General features: G+C 45.7%; 1 protein-coding gene across 4 annotated transcripts in view; it reads right to left on the minus strand.

Annotated features, from left to right (window-relative positions):
* Positions 1–23,700, minus strand: part of ARMC8 (armadillo repeat containing 8) — a 311,684-nt gene that overhangs the window by 27,070 nt on the left and 260,914 nt on the right. For all 4 annotated transcript variants that reach the window (XM_029606184.1, XM_029606183.1, XM_029606181.1 and 1 more), the window contains one exon: positions 8,513–8,585. In XM_029606184.1, coding sequence (XP_029462044.1) covers positions 8,513–8,585 — 73 coding nt within the window. The remainder of the gene's footprint in view (positions 1–8,512; positions 8,586–23,700) is intronic.

Here is a 23,700-nt window from a genome sequence, read left to right on the forward strand (position 1 = left end):
ATAGGATAAAGCATAAACATTGGCAAGTTAAATGTAAGACATTGACAAGACAGGCTAAGAGAGAATTTGAAAAGAAGTTGGCTGTAGAGGCAAAAACTCACAGTAAAAACTTTTTAAAATATATCCGAAGCAGAAAGCCTGTGAGGGAGTCAGTTGGACCGTTAGATGATCGAGGGGTTAAAGGGGCACTTAGAGAAGATAAGGCCATCGCGGAAAGATTAAATGATTTCTTTGCTTCGGTGTTTACTGAAGAGGATGTTGGGGACGTACCCGTAATGGAGAAGGTTTTCATGGGTAATGATTCAGATGGACTGAATCAAATCACGGTGAACCTAGAAGATGTGGTAGGCCTGATTGACAAACTGAAGAGTAGTAAATCACCTGGACCGGATGGATTACACCCCAGAGTTCTGAAAGAACTAAAAAATGAAATTTCAGACCTATTAGTAGAAATTTGTAACTTATCATTAAAATCATCCATTGTACCTGAAGACTGGAGGATAGCAAATGTAACCCCAATATTTAAAAAGGGCTCCAGGGGCGATCCGGGAAACTACAGACCGGTTAGTCTGACTTCAGTGTCAGGAAAAATAGTGGAAAGTGTTCTAAACATCAAAATCACAGAACATATAGAAAGACATGGTTTAATGGAACAAAGTCAGCATGGCTTTACACAGGGCAAGTCTTGCCTCACAAATCTGCTTCACTTTTTTGAAGGAGTTAATAAACATGTGGATAAAGGTGAACCGGTAGATATAGTATACTTGGATTTTCAGAAGGCGTTTGACAAAGTTCCTCATGAGAGGCTTCTAGGAAAAGTAAAAAGTCATGGGATAGGTGGCGATGTCCTTTCATGGATTGCAAACTGGCTAAAAGACAGGAAACAGAGAGTAGGATTAAATGGGCAATTTTCTCAGTGGAAGGGAGTGGACAGTGGAGTGCCTCAGGGATCTGTATTGGGACCCTTACTTTTCAATATATTTATAAATGATCTGGAAAGAAATACGACGAGTGAGATAATCAAATTTGCAGATGACACAAAATTGTTCAGAGTAGTTAAATCACAAGCAGATTGTGATAAATTGCAGGAAGACCTTGTGAGACTGGAAAATTGGGCATCCAAATGGCAGATGAAATTTAATGTGGATAAGTGCAAGGTGATGCATATAGGGAAAAATAACCCATGCTATAATTACACAATGTTGGGTTCCATATTAGGTGCTACAACCCAAGAAAGAGATCTAGGTGTCATAGTGGATAACACATTGAAATCGTCAGTACAGTGTGCTGCGGCAGTCACAAAAGCAAACAGAATGTTGGGAATTATTAGAAAGGGAATGGTGAATAAAACGGAAAATGTCATAATGCCTCTGTATCGCTCCATGGTGAGACCACACCTTGAATTCTGTGTACAATTCTGGTCGCCGCATGTCAAAAAAGATATAATTGCGATGGAGAAGGTACAGAGAAAGGCTACCAAAATGGTAAGGGGAATGGAACAGCTCCCCTATGAGGAAGACTAAAGAGGTTAGGACTTTTCAGCTTGGAGAAGAGAAGGCTGAGGGGGGATTTGATAGAGGTGTTTAAAATCATAAGAGGTCTAGAACGGGTAGATGTGAATCGGTTATTTACTCTTTCGGATAATAGAAAGACTAGGAGGCACTCCATGAATGTGGCACATTTAAAACTAATCGGAGAAAATTCTTTTTTACTCAACGCACAATTAAACTCTGGAATTTGTTGCCAGAGGATGTGGTTAGTGCAGTTAGTATAGCTGTGTTTAAAAAAAGATTGGATAAGTTCTTGGAGGAGAAGTCCATTACCTGCTGATAATTAAGTTGACTTAGAAAATAGCCACTGCTATTACTAGCAACAGTAACATGGGATAGACTTAGTTTTTGGGTACTTGTCAGGTTCTTATGGCCTGGATTGGCCACTGTTGGAAACAGGATGCTGGGCTTGATGGACCCTTGGTCTGACCCAGTATGGCATGTTCTTATATTCTTAAAATATTGTGTACAGAAGAATACTCAAAAAACTGATTAGAAAGATCCTAAAAGATTGGAATGATTAGCTAATGAGGAAGAATGTGCTTCTATCTGATCAGAAGCATCAACAGAAAATGTACATAATTGTACAACACAACTCTCTAATATACCTTCCATTCGTCATAAAGAAATATCTAAATCTTCAAGAGAAAAATCTTTCCTAGGTACAGAAATAGGCTTTGACTGTAAATTAGGGGGAGGAACTGGATTTAAACAAGAAGAGGGAGAGGAAGAAACCTTCCTTCACCACTACAGGAGCCAACATCCAAAACAGCCATAGGAGAAAAAGAAAAATTGCTCCCCACAACCAAACCAGAGGGTCCCATTACAGTATCCCCCCTCCGGTAAAGGTCCTGCAGCTGTTCCTTCTCCTATCATATCCGGAGCTGTCGAACAAAGTTCAGCAGCAAAAAAATCAAGAGTATCCATTGAAGGGGGATCTGGTTTTCTGGGCTCAAAATACAAACATTTCTCAGAGATGAATCTGGTGGCAAGAAGCCCGAGTCTCTCCAAGAGCAACCCCATCTGGATGACTCATAGATGTTACAACCCAAGAGTTTAAGGGACCCAAATTGAAGACCAGAGTCACCACAGAAGATGACATATTCTGTCCCTTCCTCTTCTGGCCCATATGTAAACCAAGGGTAATAACTTGCCAAACTGAAGAAGGAAGGAAATGTACAATAACCAAGATGAATCCAAGAGTCTGCAGAACTCCCCGCTAGACTCACAAGGGGCTTCGCTGCTGCATGCTGATGGCAGTGCCCACCCACTCAGAGTTTTTCAGGGGGCAACAACTGTTCCTTCCTTCTGGGTCTTTCACATACGCTGTAGGCTAGAATTCTTAAATGGCACCGGTCGCGTTAACAACATTAGCTGGGGATCGTGGCATTCACCATCCGTTCAAACAGTCTCTTGGGGAGCAGCAGCTGTTCCTGCCTGCCGGGTCTCTCAAATGTGCCATAGGCCAGGTCACACTGATGACATTAGCTGGGGATTGTGGCATTCACTACTTAGCCAAAGTCTCTCAGAGAGCAGCAGTTGTTCTTTCCTGCCGGGTGTCTCACATGTGCTGTAGGGCAGAACTCTTAATGGCACCAGTCATGCTGATTATGTCAAGTAGGGACCACAGCACTCACCATCCGCTCAAAACAAAGTCTCTTGGGGAGCAACAGCCGTTCCTTCCTGCTGGGTCTCTCTCCGATCAACAACTTTAAATATCAATAATTCTCCATGTCTGCTTCACCCTTGGACCACATCTATACTGCTTCCTCACAGACCCAAAGCAAAACTACAGCAATAACATCTTTTAAAATGACCACAATCGAAATTCCTAGGCTCCGCTTTACTCTGCCCTTACCATAATATATACACCTTTGCAGTGCACTGGCTGTAGTGCCATTATAGGCATCTCTTCTGCTTGTTACATCTCTAGGCCAGAGAGCTACACACCACATAAATGGACAATTACATTGATGCTACCTTTAGTTCCCCAAACATTTTGTGTGCATTAGTCATTCTGCCCTTGACATGTTACTTGTTGCATCTCTCTGGCATTAAAAATCAATATGCTTTTACAAATACTATTTCAGAAAACTGATTATGCTAGGCCACTATACCCTCTGCTGAATTACTTTCCTTTGCCATTTTCCCCTTCTCTCCTTCTGCTGCTCCTGGCAGCAAATCTCACCTCTCTTGGGAGATGGGGGGAAAAAAGCATGAATAGGGGAGCAGACCTGGGCTATTTATCAGCAGGAGATGCCACTGCTGTAAAGTTTTGTTTCATCTCTATCTGCTGATAGGGAGGACAGTCACACCTTTTGGACTGTTCTTATGAAACAACAGAGAAAACTGGCTAGTGCGTTCTATAAAGGAAAACTGGTTCTTACCTGCTAATTTTCGTTCCTGTCATACCACAGGTCAGTCCAGACGGATGGAGGTAGAGAACAAAATTTTGGGCACTGCCACATATACGAGAGTGCCATTGGAGTCCCTCAGTATTTCTCTACCTCCAGCAGATGGTAGAGGTGCTAACCCTGCAGTACTGACTGTGACTGACTGGATATTTTCAGGAAAATTGCTTCCCGAGATGACAGGCTCCTGCAGAAGGGTCGTCCCTCGGGTTGAGTTGGATGCCCCTGGCCAGCTTCAGCCCGCGACCCCGGGACCACTGACAGCCAGTGGTCTGGTTCCCTCGGTAGGCCCGAAGCCCCTCCACCTGCCCAGGAGAGGGAAGTACCCTTACTTTTATTTTTGTGCTTTCCTGTATGCCTGGGCCTTTAAATCTTTGTTGTAAAAAAAAAAAAAAAAAGTCACCGGCAGCTGTCTGCTTTTGCAACAGCAGCCACATGTGTGCAGGCTGTGCGGCCTAGCAGGCTGAAATCCTCGGCGAGATCGTCGGGTGCAGGCCGGGCAGAAGAGCGGATTGGAGGATGATTCGGAGGAGGGTGATCCCGGTCGGGGCAGATTCACTCCAGTGGGGACTGGCTGTACTCCCGAACGAGCCTGTTTGGATTTTTATTTTGCCTTGCTTTATTTCTTGGTGCTTGTTATGACTGACAAGCAGCTCAGAGAGACCTGCAGGGCCTGTGGTAGCCCGTCGGTCGACCTGAATGACCTCCTCCTCTGCACGGAGTGTGCTGGAGAGGGGCGCGAGGGGGTCCGAAAGGCAAGCAAAGTCACGGAGGCATTCGCGGACCACGGCGATGGCACTGGGATCACAGGAGGGAGTGGCTATGCCCGCAGAAGCGGAGCTGGATAGGGGGGCTTCTCCCCGGGGGTCCTTGCAGCTCATGTCCCCCATGTTTCGAACTGGGGAAAAAGGTCCTGATGTCTCGGGCCCTAGCAGCCCCAAACACCCTTCGGGAGCCCCAAGGGGGGGGGGGGGTGTTTGCCTGCATTCATACTTTTACTGCACGAGGCCTTCCTGGCTAGGCAGGCAGGTAAGTGTGGTATCACAGAAGGCCCAACGGGTTTGGCAAAGCAGGGGAAGATCCCCCCTAAAGGTTCTGCGGGCCCGCGAACTCTGCCTCCTGAGGGATGGCTAGCGTGATTGGAATCGGACTTGGAAGGTTCGGACGAGTCTAAGCAGGAGGATGAGGTCTCCTCGGAGGCCTATAAGGATGGGGACGCAATTGGGACCCGGGGGACTCTAAAACTGAACAGGGGACCTTGGAGGGTCCATAGGCTGAAGGCGATGATCCACGGGTGATCCGGCTGTTCAAGAGGAGGAGCTGGGGATTAAGCTCACCCTGGAGGATTCAGATGCTGAAGGGGTTAATCCGGTTCTGGATGGCCTACGGAGACCCCCCAGTGCTTTCCCAATTTCGAAGAAAATGCAGAAATTGATCAACCGAGAGTGGGATTCCCCCGACTCGGGTCTGCGAGTTGGCAGAGCGATGTCCAAGCTTTATCCGCTTCTGCAGCACCATCTGGATGTTCTCAAGGTCCCAAAGGTGGATGCAGCAGTTTCGGCAGTCACTCAGAAGACCACTATTCCGGTGGCTGGAGCTTCCACTCTGAAGGATATTCAGGATCAGAAGCTGGAAGTGCATCTCAAGCGAGCTTTTGAGGTCCTGGGGCTCGGCCTGCGGGCAGCAGTATGTGCAAGTCTGATGCAGCGGGCCTGTTTGTGTTGGATCCAGAAGCCGCAGGGCCAGTCGGCCTCCGGGACTCTTTCCCCAGTCCAGACGGCCTATGTCACGGATGCCTTGTACGACCTGGTGAGAACCACGGCCCGCGCTATGGTATCGGTGGTGGTGTCCAGACGACACTTATGGCTACGCAACTAGTCAGCGGATCTGTCATCAAAATCACAGCTCTGTAATCTGCCCTTTCAGGGGAAACTGCTGTTTGGTGAGGACCTCGATCATCTGATGAAGTCGCTGGGAGAGACAAAGGGCAATATGCTGCCAGAGGACCGAAAGTCTGGCCGGAAACCTCTCTTCTTGGCCTCGCTTTTGGGAGTCCAGACGTTTTCGTCAGACGAGGCCCTCGGGGACCTCGGCCCCAAGACAGTCCTCGCATAGGCAACAGTCCTTTCGAGGGGTTGGAAAGTCATCTAAAGGCGGATCCACCCAGGGTGCGAGTGGCAATAAGTCCTCACAATGAGATCCAGCAGGTCCACTCTATCTCCATCTGCTGGTAGGGATGAATAAAACCCTCTTGTCTGGACTGATCTGGGTATGTTCAGGAAATCAGCAATAGATGTCATGGTAATTTGTAAAATTAGAGTAGTTTTAAAAGCATTGTTTTTAACAACAGTGATATTCATACACACAGAGAACCAGTTCTGCTGAGCTAAACAAACTTAACACAGACTTCAACATTAATTATGTCAGAGTTTCTAAGTTAACTAACAAAAAAAAGTGTTTAAGGACTGAAATATTTACCACTTTTCATCTCCTAAACAAAAAGTTTTAGAAAACATAGAAGATGTCAGCAGAAAAGGTGTTCCCAGTTTACCCATCTGTGGCTGCTTTCTTTGCTGTCACAGGTCTTACTTGATTTGTGGTCTTCTCCCTAGCTCTGCCATAAAGATCCCTTTGTGTCTGTCCAATACATGCTTGAGTTCTGACACTGGGAGGAGAGTGCAGTAGAACCTCCTTTAGTTCTTTTCATACAGGTCTATCCTGTAAAGTGCGGCCGCGTTTACCCTGCTCCTAAGCCGCGTTTTACTCACTTTCCGGCCGCGTTATCCCTTCCTGCGATCCCGAATCCACTATAACCTACTCCTACCGCGTCCTAAAATCCCCGGCCAACCCCTTCCGCACACGGTGTGGATACTGCATGCAAACGAGCGAATTAGCTATTCCCTAGCATCCCGTAACCCGCGCCCCGACTATCGCTATCTTTCCCTGCCGTTTTGTCGCGTGTTTAACCTGCAAACTTACCGCCTACCCTGACCCTGCGGTAGAGGCAGGGGTAAGGGTAGGTGGCAAGCTTTCCCCCAGCCCCCGCTCACCTGCCCCGGCCGCGATCGTGGGTGCCGGTCTCCGTGGCAGCCCCAGTCCTCTCCCCTCCTCCCGAAGCAAAAAAAAAAGCGAAAAAAATGTTGCAGCCCCCCTCTGATGTCCGGAGGGGGCTGCAAAAAGTAAGTTGCTTCGCCGCTGTCAGTTCTTCCCTCCTCCCGGAGCTGCTTTTTCAGCCTTGCTCTGGGAGGAGGGGAGAATAGACACTGACAGCAGCAAAGCGAAAAAAAAACAAAAGCAATTTTGGTTTTTTTTCAAAATTTTGGTTTTTTTCCAAAAGCGACAATTTTGGTTTTTTTCCAAAAGCGACTTACTTTTGGGATCTGTCAAGATCCCAAAAGTAAGTCGCTTTTGGACGCCTGCACAACTTACTTTTTTTTGCAGCCATCAGCAGGAACACATGGCGATCGTGGCTCCCGTAGCTCCTCCCGACGAAGATGGCCGCCTGCACGGGGGAAAGCGTGCAATTGGCCGATGAAGACGTGACGTCACGACGTTTGGCGTCACGGGATGTGACGCCATGTCTTGAGCGGCCAATTGCACGCTTTCCCCCGTGCAGGCGGCCATCTTCGTCGGGAGGAGCTACGGGAGCCACGATCGCCATGTGTTCCTGCTGATGGCTGCAAAAAAAAGTAAGTTGTGCAGGCGTCCAAAAGCGACTTACTTTTGGGATCTTGACAGATCCCAAAAGTAAGTCGCTTTTGGAAAAAAACCAAAATTGTCGCTTTTGGAAAAAAACCAAAATTTTGAAAATAAACCAAAATTACTTTTTGTTTTTTTTCGCTTCGCCGCTGTCAGTGTCTATTCTTTGTTCCTCCCGGAGCAAGGCTGCTTTTCGCGCCCTGCTTTGGGAGGAGGGGAGGGGGGACTGGCAGTCCCGCCTTCCTGGTATCTGTCATTTCAAATGACATTTGAAATGACAGATACCAGCGTGGCGTGAAGCGTTAGGCCCGCGCACCCAGGATACTGTATAGGCGCTCTATCCAGTAAAATGGGTTGCGCGGGCCTAAGGCTTCACGGACGCGGTTTACATTTACATAAAATTAATGTTCAGGATCGAGCAGTAGGTGTGCTGCACTGTGTGTGCGACAACCGCGGGTGCCGCAGGCACTAACGCAGCTCTTCCTACCACTCGGTACAGGATAGACCCGATAATCTGGGATGTACTCCATCAGGTCCTAAGGCCTTGTTTACTTTCAATTGTGCCAGTACCTTGACTACTATCTCCTCAGTAAATGGCAATGTGTTCACTCGACAGTCCCTTACATCTATGCTCCTCCAGTTGAGCCCTTGCCTGTCTAATTGCCCATCCTGCCTCTCTTTCCTTCTACTGGTAGTTTTGCATGTCCTCCTCCTTCCATTTGCTGAATACTATCCTTTCTGCCTAGGTGTACTGCAGTTCACAGCACACAAGATGTTAAGTCACTAGGATCAAGTATCCATATCTACCTCTTGGAGCTGCAAATGGATGCTGAGCATCAGTACCACACTTACCTTCTTCTTCATTCCATATGAGGTTTGATATGCAAAACATGGTGGCGAGCTGAAGTTTAAGACTGGAATGACCCTAAATGCAGAAACAGAATGTTTACTAATTAAGAACAAACAAAAATCTTGCTTCTACTATTAAGTTAAGACAAGTGTACATAAAGATTTGATGACTGGATTTATTTTGAGACAAGCTTTTTAAATGCTGACAGTAGTAACATGTAAGATTTGGGAAATAAAATACCAGGTCTCCCTTTCACAACCCATGGAAGCCTTTTGGATTCAGTAATAAGGAGTGCAGGATTACCCAAGCAGGATTTTTGCACTCCCCCTTATACTGGGAGGCTTTATGGTACATTTCAGTTCACTCTTCACCCTCATTCCCTTACTCCTAAGAGAATTCTGCACACAAATGTGAAAACTTCTGTGCAAATTAAAAATTTGGCACAAAGATGCATAATTTTTATTTGTGCAGAATTTCTTCAACATAAGGCCTGGCCCTTCCTGCCTACAAATCTTCATTGAGGCCTGACACACATGGTCATGACAGTCTACAATCATTAACAGCCATTACAAAGACTCTTAATGTCTTTTCAAAAACATTATATACCAAACGGATAAAATGCTTTTCATACTTCTTACCTTGTGCCAGAAGCAAACTAAACTTTGCCTGGGCTTCCTAAGGCAGGCATTTAGTGAAGTAATGTACCTTATCAAAGCTGGTATGCAAATACTGGGCACCATAGGTCTGATAAGTAGTAATTATGTAGGACTGCAGCATAGCATTCTGGAAATGATTGCTCCCAAAACAATCGAGTCTCTTGTACTCATGCCCCAGGGGAACTGTATCATGAGGCAAAGACTTTTTTGCTCGTTTCAGCGCAGATTCGACCACCACAGATTGGTGTGGTAGTTGGAGCTTGTCAAATCTCTTAGTCACCAGGACAAGATATTTTGCGGCTGCCTACTTACTGACCATAAACAGAGTGTGGAGTTTCCCACATTTTCTTAAACACATCCTGGCAGATGGCGTGGATGACTACTGCCACAATTTTTTTTTAGTGCAACTAAGGCCAATAAGGGGTTCCCTGGACTCACCACAAGATCCTCTGGAGGAGTGCTGCTCCCTAAACTGTGGCAGAGAGGTGTTTGTGGGGAGGTCAAAAGAATACTTCTCTTCAGAGGCAAACTCTTCTGACCTGTAAGACTGTCATGAACTTTCGGAATCAGAGGTCATATAAACTGGGGGAGTTTTCTTATGGTTGATTCTTTGGGCAAGGTCTCGTTGAAAGGCCAATGCAGAAGTTTCCCTTCCAAAGCTAGACTTATCAAGACTAAAAGTGCCTTGTCAAGAATCGATGCTCCAACCTTGCCATCGGTTCACTGATGCTCAGCACAGTGATGGGCAGAGCATGTGGTGGGTTGCTCAATTCACCAAGGGGAGTTGAGACTATCGATACTGGTGAGTCGATGCTCCTGATACATCGAGCAACCTCCTCTGCAATACACCTTTTCAACTCCTACTCATAAATACTGAATCTGAAAAGATGGTGAGAAGCAGAAGGAAGACTGACCCTCTCAGCACTTCGAGGTGAGTCGATGGCCAGAAGCTAGCCATGTGGAGACAGTTGCAGCAGTTGCTCTGGAAGGGAGATAGAGCTTTCCTAAGTATGGAAACTTTGGGGATCTGATGGCAATTTCTAGGATCTCCCTGCTCTGAGCTGTGCACCAAAGTCCCTTATCTTTCAGAGCCCCATCAACACTATTTCTTTATTTATTTAGACATTCTATATACCGTGTTCTATGTATAGATCACAATGGTTTACAAAGTGACATTCATAGTTATAGCTCAACAAACAATGACTGGTTACAGAGGTGGTATTCCTAGACAGACATTAATATTTATCAGGTGAAATTTTCTAATACATATTAAACATAAATCTATGTTTAATATGTATTAGCACTCAGGTCAGCATGAACTGAGATGATAGGATTAAATACACTATTTGGGGCCTGACCACAAGGTTTGGCAATATCTTGCCTCCAGCAGCCAACATTGTTCTGTGGGTCTTATGCTTCAATGCTAGTTTAGAGGTACTGGAATTATTCCTCCATGCTAGATGGGCGTGAAGCCATTCCCTGTGGGACCTGATGGCCCTGGGCGACATCCTGGAGCAAATGCGCTCAGCAATATCCTAGTCTTCACCCAGACACTTGCAGCAGGTTGTATGGTGATCCACAAGAAACTTATTCTGACATAGTCTGGGTATTTCTTTACACCACTGGCTTTCTTTATAATCACGTCATGAAAAAGTATCGAGGCAAAATAAAAAAAAAATGAATGGCTGCATCTCAATGCAAAAAAAGGTGTCTTGATGTAAACCATGAGGGACTGAGGAGAAAAAAAAATGGCTTTGCTCAAGGCTGATGAGAAAGACATAAAACAAACACAAGGCCGGAACTAGGTAACTAGAAGAAAAAAATTCTAAAGTACAGTAGAAGTAGCAGGCCAAAAGTAGCCTGAAAAATGAACAGCAGCTCTGAAAAACTAAGCGTTCAGTGTTGATGAACCATGTTATGGGCACGTGGCTGCACAAAAGTTACAGCATATGCTCAGAAGCAGTCAAAGGATTTTAAGAAAGCTCTGGAAAAAGGTTAATTTAGCACCATCACAGATGATGTCACCCCATGTATGAATATATGAACTACTTGTCCTCAGAGGAAGAAGAGAAAATATAAGAGCCCACATCCCATGCTGCGATAAAGATGCAGTTGCTGCATTTGGTCCCACATAATCTCTCCCTGCTCCAAATGGAAAACATGCAGTTATAAGCAGAAATCAGAGGCAATTACATAGTTCTATGCAGACTTTACAATATTGGATAATTCATTTTCTTGAATAATTTGCAAGCACTTTGACTGTTTTCTCCCAAATGATGCCAGATTAAATTACAGTTGAAATCAGATAGAAGCATTCTGGTTGGCTTTGGCACTTATTTCCTAGGACCATTTATGTGCATAAAAAAAGATATTTGTGTAGAACTGCTTCAAATTACCAAAGGCTATTAAGTATATTGCCTTTATATCCTATATTAGCTTATCTTTACTATTGTGTTTGTTTTATCTATACCTAAGTTATTAACCATTTTTATTACATTAAATTGCCTGTTGTGCCCTACAGATAAGCTTTCTGAAAGGTTTACAGATTGTTTTATTTGGCTGCTTCCCTATGACCTGAAGATCACCACCAATTAAACTTACTTTTACTATGCTCTGAGCAATCGCAATACAATTGCTTGTTTTGTGTGTTGGTCACTGTCAGTCATGGTCAAAATCATCTATTTGCTGATATTTTAGAGGAGGAGGGACATCTGTTGTATCTGTTTGAGGTCCTTCTGTTCACCTCATGATTTACCACCCAAAATGGGATTTTGGGAATGGATATTTGTAGAGAAACAGAGGTTTATATATTAACATGTTTCCCACAGGTCTGGCCCATAAATTGTGTGCACTAATTGCAAATAGCAGGCACTAAATACAAGCAGCACTCCCTGATTGGAAATAGCACACAGTAAATGCAGAGTGCACGAACTGGAAATAACAGGCACTAAATGCAAACAGCCTCACTAATTGCAAATAGCTTGCACTTTATATAAACAGCACTCAATAACTGCAAATAATTTTTTCTAACTGCAAATAGCATGCAAATGGCCAACGTAGAATGCACTAACTGAAAACAGGAAAAGAACAAGTATGTAAACATGGCCCTTACCATGTTACAAATATGTTTGATACACACTGGGGCTGATGGAAAAAAAATGCACCGAAAGCAGGCACTAAGTGTTCAGCGCCTTCTTTCATAACACGTGCCCAGGCACCTCTCCTGAGGGCGCCATGCAATATTTAAATTAGGGGTCATGCTGCCAAGGTCGCACTAGGGTTGATTGCATGCCCCTAGTGCCTCCTTGGCAGCGGGCGCCCAGGAGAGGTCAGCTGACCGCGGGTTAAGAAAACGTATGCTCAATTTATCGGCGTCCGTTTTCCTAACTGGCTCAAGCCACGGGTTAGGAAAACGGATGCTGGTTAACTGAGCGTCTGTTTCCCTAACCTGACTAGAGACACTCTTTTTTTTTTTTTTTTTTTTTTAAATCTTTTAAACTTTTCTTTCCTCTGACTTAACATCGCCACGATATTAAGTTGGAGGATTTACAGAAAAACAGCCCCTTGGTAGCATAAGGGGCTGTGGACGCGTGTCCAAAATGCGCATCCAACCATGGGTTAAACAGTGTGCTTAGCTGAGCACACTGTTTTGCATTGGCCCCATTACGGGTCATGGGAGAGGATGAAAACTTTCTCTACCGTTTCCCAACTCTCTCTGTCTCTGTATCACACTTAAGCTGACTCCCTCAAACACACTCTCACTCTCTCATATACACTCAGTATCACACATTCACTCTCTCTCTCTCTCTCTCTATGGGGCCAATGTAATAAAACCCATATCAAAACAGGAGCTATTTTCGGTGCTGATTTTTGATACTGCACATGGTAAAAACTATTGGCCCTGCTCGATGTAATAACCTAATGGTATGCAAATGAGACCCACATTAAAAATCCACACTAGGTAATAAACATATGCCAAAACCCATACTAAAGCCCCAATTCAGAAAACCATAAGAACATAAGAATATAAATTGCCATACTGGGACAGACCAAGGGTCCATCAAGCCCAGCATCCTGTTTCCAACAGAGGCCAAACCAGGCTACAAGTACCTGGCAATTACCCAAACACTAAGAAGATCCCATGCTACTGATGCAATTAATAGCAGTGGCTATTCCCTAACAGGCCGATACAGTAAGGAGCGGTAGGAAGAGCTGCGTTAGTGCCGGGCGCACCCGCGTTTGCCGCACGCACAGTCCAGCTCACCTACCATTCGATACTGTATTTAAATAGCTTGCAAATGCAAGCCGCGTCCAAGAAGCGTCCGTGAAGCGTTAGGCCCGCGCAACCCATTTTACTGTACAGGCGCTTTATACAGCGCCTATACAGTATCCTGGGTGCGCTGGTACCTGTCATTTCAAATGTCATTTCAAATGACATTTGAAATGACAGGCACCAGGAAGTGGATCCCAACTTTAAGCAAAGAAAACCTAAAAACCTAAAATCCCCTCCTCCCGAAGTGACTCGACATGTAAAATATGTAAAACCCAAAAACCTAAAACTCCCTCCTCCCGAAGCGACTCGACATGTAAAATATGTGAATAAGTGTAACCAACTTACTTTTTGTTTCCTTTTCAACCCTTTCAGCCTTCTCTGCCGTCCTCCGGAGGGGGCAGCCGGCAGCGAAAGCGGCTTCCAGTGGCCCCGCCGGCGAAGATGGACGAACGCACGCCCGTAGTGCACGGGCGCTCAAGCCAATGAAAGCACATGGACGGGCATGCGTGACGTACGCTGTGACGTCACACGCGCGCATTCATGTGCAGCGAAGCGTACGCCGTGATGTCATGCGCTTCGCTGGCTCTAGCCATTGGCTTGAGCGCCCAAATTGACAGGCGCTCAAGCCAATGAAAGCACATGAACGCGTGTGTGTGACGTCACGGCGTACGTCACGAACGCCCGTCCATGTGCTTTCATTGGCTTGAGCGCCCGTGCACTACGGGCATGCGTTCGTCCGTCTTCGCCGGCGGGGCCGCTGGAAGCCGCTTTCGCCGCCGGCTGCCCCCACTGGCTGCCCCCTCCGGAGGATGGCAGAGAAGGCTGAAAAAGAAACAAAAAGTAAGTTGGTTACACTTATTCACATATTTTACATGTCCAGTCGCTTCGGGAGGAGCGGATTTTAGGTTTTCAATATTTTACATGTCCAGTTGCTTTGGGAGGAGGGGATTTTAGGTTTTTAGGTTTTCTTTTGGGGGAAAGTTTGCCGTCTACCCGTACCCCTGCCTCTAACGCAGGGGTAGGGGTAGGTGGTAAATTAGCAGGTTAAACGCACGGCTAAACTGTAGGTTAAAAAGGAGGTAGTCGGGGCGCACGTTACTGAATGGGGGGGAATAGCTAATCCGATCGTTTACATCTCATATACATGCCGCGGGCGGAAGGGGTTACTCGTTGATTTAAAGAGGCGGTAAGAATGGGTTAAAGGGGATAGTGAATCGCGGGTTGGACTAACGCGGCCAAATTGTGAGTAGAAGGCGGGTTAGAAGCAGGGTAACCGCGGCCGCACTTTACTGTATTGACCTGTAAGTTAGGTTACTCAGTTTTTTACTTTATTTACTAGGTTTCTGCCACTTGTTTCACTCATATTGTTTTCCCTTTTCTTTCACTCTTGTTCCTTCTAGTCCCATACCCTGCCCCTGTTTATTGTAATTTCAACCTGCAGTTATTATGTAAACCGGTATAAAAAAGTTCTAAATAAATAAATAAATAATGGACTTCTCCTTTTTCAAGAACTTATCCAAACCTCTTTTAAACCCAGCTGCACTAACTGCATTAACCATATCCTCTGGAAACAAATTCCAGAGCTTTATTGTGCGTTGCGTGAAAAAGAATTTTCTCCGATTAGTTTTAAAGGTGCTACTTGCTAACTTCATGGAGTGCCCCCTAGTCCTTCTATTATCCAAAAATGACCGATTAACATCTACTCATTCTACACCTCGCATGATTTTCAAGACCTCTATCATATCCCCCCTCAGTCATCTCTTCTCCAAGCTGAACAGCCCTAACCTCTTTAGCATTTCCTCATAGGGGATCTGTTCCATCCCCTTTATCATTTTGCTGGATTTACGCGCGTATCTGCTAAAATCCAGGATCGGCGCGCGCAAGGCTGCCGATTTTGTGCAGCTGGCGCGCGCTGAGCCGCGCAGCCTGCCTCCATTCCCTCGGAGGGAACTCGCTTTCGCCCTCCCCTCACCTTCCCCTCCCTTCCTCTATCTAACCCACCCCCCCGGCCCTATCTAAACCCCCCCTACCTTTGTCGGGGGATTTACGCCTCCCGGAGGGAGAAGTAAATCCCCGCGTGCCAGCGGGCCGCTAGCGCGCCAAGACGCGACCTGGGGGCGGTTCCGGAGGGCTTGGCCACGCCCCCGGACCGCCCCAGGCCGAAACCACGCCCCCGGGCCCGCCCCCAAAATGCCGCACCGATCGGCCCCGCCCCGACACGCCCCCGACATGCCCCCTCGAAAAACCCCGGGACTTACGCGAGTCCCGGGGCTCTGCGCGCGCCGGCAGGCCTATGGAAAATAGGCGCGCCGGCGCGCAAGGCCCTGCTCGCGTAAATCCGGGCGGATTTACGCGAGCAGGGCTCTTAAAAACCGCCCCTAACTGCACTAACCACATCCTCTGGCAACAAATTCCATAGCTTTATTCTTGTCAGAAATACCCTCAGCTAACTGAGGAGTAATTTGGCGCTTAAATGTAGAACCAGAAGAGGGCGCGATCACCGCCTGAGGATCTGACCTGACAGGATTGGACGGGGCTGGGCACTGCGCCTGAAGAAAGAATTGCAATCCTTGAAAATCTTCTACCCAAGAAAAGGCAGAAGGATCCATGCCAAAACCAGAATGCCCTTATGAGATGCCCACTGAGCTACATCACCTTCTGAGGAACCAGTCAAGGGAGTTCCAAGGTCAGGTGTTCCTCCGGACACGTCCTTAACCAGGCCATCATCAGGCTGGGAAGAACCAGGCTTAGTAAAATCAGAGGAAGATATTTCTCCCTGAGCCTCTAAGCAATGCTAACACATGTTAGAGGACACTCCAGGCTGAGATGCTCGAATATGACAGGCAGCACAGAGAGAAAGGCGCTTAGGTTTCTTAGTCACTGGCGCCATTAGGCGACTGAAAATGTGTGCCGAGTTCACAATGAAAAAATTTAGGCACACAAAATTTATGCGCCCCAAATCTATGCGCCACAAAACTACTGCTATTAATTGCATCAGTAGCATGGAAACTTTTTTTTTTTAGAATTTAAAAATGTTTGTATACCACCTTTCCAATTCAAAGAATTAATCAAAACGGTTCACAATAGACATACATAATGATAAAATAAACATAAAAACAATCAATGAAATAAAAATAAAAATACAAAATTAAAAAAAAATGTTATGCCCCATAAAACAAAAGATAAGGTGAGTCTGTAATTAGGTTGAAATATGAAAGTGTATCGAGTGATGAAGTGATGGTGTTGTGATTTGTCAATGAATTCTTTTTTTTTTTAAAGTGTATTTATTGTGAAGTATAAATTGAACAGGTACAAAAAGAAAAAAGATACAAGAACAGCACTGCAACAAAGAACCAAACAGTAAACAGTAAAGAACACTACCGTAGAACATTCCCACACAGGTCAAATTCTACTACAAGACCCTTCAGAAGTCAGGTAGGTAGGAGTAGTGCGTGCTACCCTAGACATGGAACAAACTTCACATTTTAAATTTTCATTACGAAATCCCCATCCCTCTCCCTCCCTACCCCCCCTTCCCTCCCTCCCTTTCCTACTTTGCTTGTGGTTTAAAATAACAAGGATAACAAGGATATCATGTATATCCAGTATATCAAGTATATCAAGTATATAGTGCAAACATTTCATATAATCCAGCCAAAATACACCAAGCCATTTCAGATAGTTGACCAGGCCTGTATGGACAAGGTACGGGCTCTCTGATCAGTGTGGGCGTTTAACCATGTGATTCTAGTAAGCTATGGGTAAGCGTACGGCTATTAGCAAGCTTCCATCTCTGAAACACAGTATTCCTGACGTGAGGCACAACAAAATTGAACACTGTTGAGAACAATAATGGATATCAAAACTGGGAAAACATCTGAGAGCCATTGAGAACTCTGGAGAACCAGCCCCAGCATAGTAGAGGGAAGACACATGCAAGCAGTGACCACACCCCCCGTACAGTGTAAATAAATATCGGTGTGGATTGGCAATGTACAAAACTGTGAGTGAACAGATCTCTACTGCAACCTGTTGCATTCACAGTCACGGAGTGATCAGGGGTCCCTCCACAGATTCACTATGAAATTTGGGTAGGAATGTGAATCCTAGGTCTAAAAGAGGGCGCGCCCCTCCCCCAGCAGGACAGTTTACTGGTGTCGTTCAGGGCTGTTCAGCAAAAGATTCATTAGGGACCAGGCATATAAAGTGATCATCCGGTAGTCGGCCGTAAATAGGAGAAGAACAGGCCCCAGATTTGTTGCATAAGTTCTCTCTTCTTGACTGTGGACTTAGCTGCCATTAGATATTCATGCGAGCTAAGGGTTAACAGGCGATGAAACCAATGGTCCACATGCGGTGCTCGATCTGTGATCCATTCGGATAGGATAACTTTTTTTCCGACCAATGCTGCTCTGGATAAAAAAGCCACTACATTGTCATGATTTAGTATATGGGCTGGCCAGACGTCAAACATCCAGCCTTCCGGGGTGAACGGAATCGAACAATCCCATAGCCTCTCACAAAACTGCAAAATATCCCTCCAAAAAATGGCAACTTTAGGGCATTCCCAGAAGCAATGAGCATATGTGCCTATTTGAGACACACATTTTATGCAATACGGAGAGGAACAGATATTAAACTTATAGGCCGAAGTCGGGGGAATATAACTTTTCCACAAGAATTTAAATTGAGTCTCTCTTAAGTCTTCATTAGTAGATATGGATCGGATATTCTGAAAAGTGGATTTAAAATCGGGAAGAGTAAGGTGGAAGGCCTGCCAGTTTTTCCATGACAAGTAGAGGTTGACCATAGCACCATCGTCCGGTGCCTTCTGCAGCTCACGGTAGAATCGAGAGATGCTGGGTCCCTTCCTTGTACCTGCTGTCATGAGAGTGGGTAATTCAGTCCTTTGAAACCAGCGTTCAAGGTCCTCCCCTAAAGTACTTAAGAAATGACGTAATTGCAAAAACGCAAAAAAGTCTGACGCGGGGAGCGTATAGATTTTTTGTAGATCTTGAAAACTGAACATAATCCCCGTTTCCGCGTTCGCCAGTTGATATAGGTATCTTAACCCCTTCTCCTGCCATCTGGAAAAAATGGACCGTCCCTGACCGGGGATAAACCTCTCATTATGGGTAATACTGAGTAACGGGGTGACTGTAAATTGGAACCCCAATTTCTTACAGACAAATTTCCAGGTGGTCCTGCATGTGCGGAGAAATAGGTGTGACCTCAATTGTGGTGAGATAGCCCCGGGTGGCGCATGTAGCAGAGCATTCAGAGATGCAACCTCGTACCACTCCAATAAGTATGCCCCTGGGGTAAAGAATTGCGTTCCAAAAAGCCAGTCTTGAAGGAATCGAAGGTTACAGGCGATATTGTAGCGAAAAATATTCGGGCATCCAAGCCCTCCCTCTGGTTCCGCCAGTTGTAACGTGCGCAGAGCTATTCTAGCTCTTTTTCCTCCCCAGAGAAAACCCGACAAAGCCCTATTTAGGGATTGGATATCGGGAAACTGGAGCCATAGGGGGAGCATTTGTAATATATACATCCATCTTGGAAGAATCACCATTTGGAATAGATGAATACGACCTCTCAACGACAGAGGTAATGAGGACCATTTCGTCACTGTAGCTATCGTCTGTTGGAGCTTCGGTTTTACATTCTTATCATAAATCGAGTGCAGATCCGTTGGAATAATGATTCCCAGATACTTTAACTTGTCCTCTGCCCCTCGAAGGGGGAAATTTACTTTCCATTGCTCTCGAACCACATGGCATATATCTAATGCTTCGGATTTTTCCTTATTGATCTTCAGACCAGCAAAAGCCCCAAAATAAGACTGGATGTCCAGGAGAAGGGGAAGAGACCCTTGCGGCTGGGTTAGAAAGACTAACACGTCATCTGCGAAAGCCGCAACTTTGAATTCCCGCCGACCTCGCATAAACCCGTGAATCTTGGGGTGCTCGTGTATTTTCCGCAGCAAGGGGTCAATAGACAAAATATATAAAAGTGGGGAGAGCGGACACCCCTGTCGGACCCCTCTCTGGAGATAAAATTTCTCCGATGGCTGGCCGTTAACCAATATTCGAGAAGATGGCTGGCGATATAGTAAGGCGATGTAGTCCAGAAAAGCTCCCGAAAAGCCATACTTCTGTAGAACAGAGAACATGTACGCCCAGGAGACTCTGTCAAAAGCCTTCTCCGAGTCGAAGCCTATAACCAGAGAAGGAGTGTGATCTTGCTGAGAAAATTGCATAGCCGTTAATAGTTTAAGGATGTGGCTAGTGGCCCTTCTCCCTTGGACAAAGCCAACCTGATGTTCCGAGATTAATGAAGGGAGCAACGTGTTCAATCTGTCGGCCAACACCTTTGCAAGAATTTTGAGGTCGCTGTTGAGGAGGGATATAGGCCGATAAGATGCCGGGAAACAGGGATCTTTCCCTTCTTTTGGAAGAACTGTGATAGTTGCACTGTTAAATTCCGCCGGAAATGCTTGTTGCTCCAGACCAGTGCGATAATACTCAGTGAGGGGGACGGTTATAAGGTCCTGTAAGATTTTATAAAAGTCGTAAGAGTAGCCATCCGGTCCTGGCACTTTCCCTTTAGCCATCCCTTTAATAACTCGGAGGACTTCCTGAGTTTGAATCGGTTTATTCAAAAAGTCCCGTTGCGATCCCGATAAACAAGGTAGAGCGATATTTGAAAAAAACAATTGTTCTTGATTCGGAGCAGGCGTTAGGTCATCAGCATATAGGGTCTCGTAGAATCGTTTAAATATTTCTCCCATTGCAGAGGTATTAGTAACCACTTCACCTGAGCTCGTCATCATTTTATGAATGAAAGATCTTTTTCGGGCTCCTCGGACCAAATTTGCCAAAGGGCGTCCTATCTTGTTGCCGAACCGGAAAAAATTATGATTAGCAGTTTGTAGTTCCCTGTAAGACCGGTTATGTAGTTCCGTATTCAATTGTGCTAGTACATGAAAATACTTTTTCTTATTAACTTCAGTTGGAAAGGAACCCCATATCGCTTTATGAGATTTCAGCTGCGATTCGAGCTTCAAAATAGTAGCATCAATACGCTTCTTTTTAGCACTGAGGTAGGCAATAATGTCCCCCCGGATAACCGCTTTTCCAGCATCCCAAAAAAGCAGCGGGGTACTCCGGTGTTGGTCATTTTCCCTTTGATAGTCCCTCCACTTATCCTTTAAATAGGCGTGGAACTCCAGATCAGCAGCTAGTCCCATGGGGAATCGCCAAGTTGTAGGCCGAGACCCCCTACTTCCCAAGCGTAGGGTTAGAGATACCGGTGAATGGTCAGAAATCACAGGGAGTTCAACTGCAGCCGCCTGCGTGTTGGAAAAAAGTTGCCGCTGGGTAAGAATGTAATCAATTCTGGATCTGGTGCCATGTGGTGCGGAGTAGAAAGAGTAGTCTCTTTCCATCGGGTGCAAGGTGCGCCAAACATCAATGAGGTCCAAATTGCGGCATAGCAGTTCCACTCCATTCGGCATTTTTGATCTTGAGGCCAAACCTGGGGGACTTTTATCTAGGGTCGGATCAGAGATGCAATTAAAATCACCGGCTATTATTAACTGGCCTTCTAGATGAGTTAGAATTGTTGTTAAAATGGACTGGAAAAACTTCGTGGAGTTAACGTTTGGGGCATAAATGTTACATATCGTTACCTTTACCCCTTGCCAACACCCCTTAACAAGAACATATCGGCCATTCTCATCTACAACAGATTGGGAAACACTAAAATCAGAAGATTTATGTACCAGGATAGCAACACCTGCTTTGCGACCCTGCGCTGGTGCAAAAATACATTCACCCACCCAATCCCTTTTCAATTTAAGGCTTTCTGCTGTACTCAAATGGGTTTCCTGTAGACATGCTATTTCAGTTCCCAATTTTTTGAAATTATTCAAAATTTTCTTTCTTTTGATCGGGGAACCCAGGCCATGAACGTTCCAGGATATCAATTTATTCATGTTACCCCTATGACTTGGTTGCTATCGCAAACAGTAGAAGCACAGATACTAAGGGGAAAGGCGCCCAGCCCCCACCTTTCCCCTGATGTCCACATGCTGGCTCCCCTCAAACACTGCCCAATCACCCTACAAATCAGCCCTTCTTGTACCACAAACATTACCCCATACAACCACAAACCTGCCCCCCCCCCCCCCCCCCTTCCATCCCCCTCCCCCCTTCCCTCCCCTCCCTCAACATCCCCCCCAAGTCCCAACAAAACATAGTCCTGCTGCCGCTTCACTAGCGGTAGCGCTGGGGTCAGATTCCGGATGTACGAGCTCCCCGCCATCAAAACTTATATTCCACTTGCACTTTGAAGCAGAAAAACTTGCTGTGTCCCAAAAATGTCCCGAACTTCTGCAGCTCCTTTTAGAGCTAAACGGTTAAGGCTCTAGTAAACCTCGGCAGAAGACACAGAGTAAAAGTCAACAATAACGAAACAATAGGAAACACTTGAGACCTTGCTTCATGGACAGTGGAGTGAAAATGTTCAGACGCCATTAGCTGTGAATGCTCAGACCACTCCAGCTGGACTAGCGTTGAAATCCTCACTGTCAAGTCCCTGCAGAGCGACCGGACCCAAACCGGCCCCTAGGTTGATTTAGGTTGTAGAAAACTTTTAGCTGCATCAGGAGTTTGAAAAGTGTGTACTTTGCCATCTTTCCAAATCTTTAATGTGGCAGGGTACTGAAGCGCAAAACGGGTATCCGAGTCCACTAATTGCGAGCAGATAGGGGAAAACTGCTTCCTTAGCTGGGAAACCCTGACAGAGTAATCCTGCGTGAGTCTGACCGAGATATTATTGTAAGACAGGCCCTTAAGCTTCCGTGACGCGATCCAGATTTTCTGTTTGTGGGCATAATTCAATAATTTAGCAATAGCTATCCTGGGGCGTGGGTCATTATCCCGCTTGGGGCCAACCCTGTGGGCCCTCTCAACCACCAGTGATCCCTTAAGCTCCGGGAGCCCCACCGCATCCGGCAGCCATGACTCCAGGAACTTCGCAAGGCCCTTATCGTCAACCCCTTCCGGCAGACCAAGAAACCGGAGATTTGCCTGTCTGGACCTATTTTCCAGGTCATCAATCTTTTCTTGATATTCATTTATTAGCGCGTCATGTGTTTTAATCATTTGTGCTGCTGTGACTATTTCCTCCTCTGCAGCGCTTACCCTGGATTCCACGTGGTCGAGTCGGGGCCCCAAAATCGTTAGCGCCTCATTCATTCCTGTCAGCTTTTCATGGATGCCAGCGAGCTTTTCGTCAAGAGCAGCCGCGATAACGTCCCTCAGTGTGTCCACAGTGAGCGCTCCTGGTAGGGCCTGATCAGATTCGCCATTTGCCGGTTCCGCCGCCATCTTGCTCGTCCCCGTTTTGCCTTTTTCCTTCTCCTTCTCTTTCCGGACGCTCTTGGAGGCCATGGACTGCGGCGATTTTTTCATATATTGAACTATAGACATGTGCTAGTGTCCCCGCCGCACAGAAAAAACTCAAAAAAACCGAAACAGTGAGTAAAGCCGGTGAATAGCAAGCGGGGAGCTCGGAGCTGAGGCGGAACGCGTCTTCCTCAGCACATCACCCCACGTGACCCCCGTCAATGAATTCTAGTTTTGAGAGTTAATAAGTGAACTGTATGCTTTCTGAAATAAATACGTTTTTAATGTGTTTTTTAATTGTTGTGTAGAAGAAATGAGTCGAAGAGAATCTGGAAGTGAATTCCATAATATAGGGCCCGCTACTGAAAACGCCCTTTTTCTAGTTATTTCAAATTTTGCAAGTTTGATTGTGGGTATATCTAAAAGATTTTTTGACAGTGATCTGAGTTGTCTAGTTGGTTTGTAGATCCGAAGGTTAGTACAAAACCATGTGGATGTTGCATTATAAATAAGGGAGTGAATGAATGATAGTCAATACTTTATAATGAATTCTGTATTTAATCGGTAACCAATGAAATGAAAATAAAACTGGTGAGATATGAGTTCTGCGAGAAGTACCTGAAAGTATCCGAGCGGCTGAATTTTGTATTAATTGCAATGGATAAAGAACGGAGTCTGGTAAACCTAAAAGTAATGCATTGCAGTAATCCAAGCCGGAGAAAATCAGAGATTGCAAAGCTGTACGAAAATGTCGAAGAAAAAGAAATGGTCGAACTCTTTTCAATAAATGTAATTTGAAAAAGGATTTTTTTGTAATGTTGGAGATATAGTTAACCATTGAGAAATCTGAA

This window comes from Rhinatrema bivittatum, chromosome 6, assembly GCF_901001135.1.
Source record: "Rhinatrema bivittatum chromosome 6, aRhiBiv1.1, whole genome shotgun sequence".
In the NCBI taxonomy this organism is placed as follows: Eukaryota; Metazoa; Chordata; class Amphibia; order Gymnophiona; family Rhinatrematidae; genus Rhinatrema; species Rhinatrema bivittatum.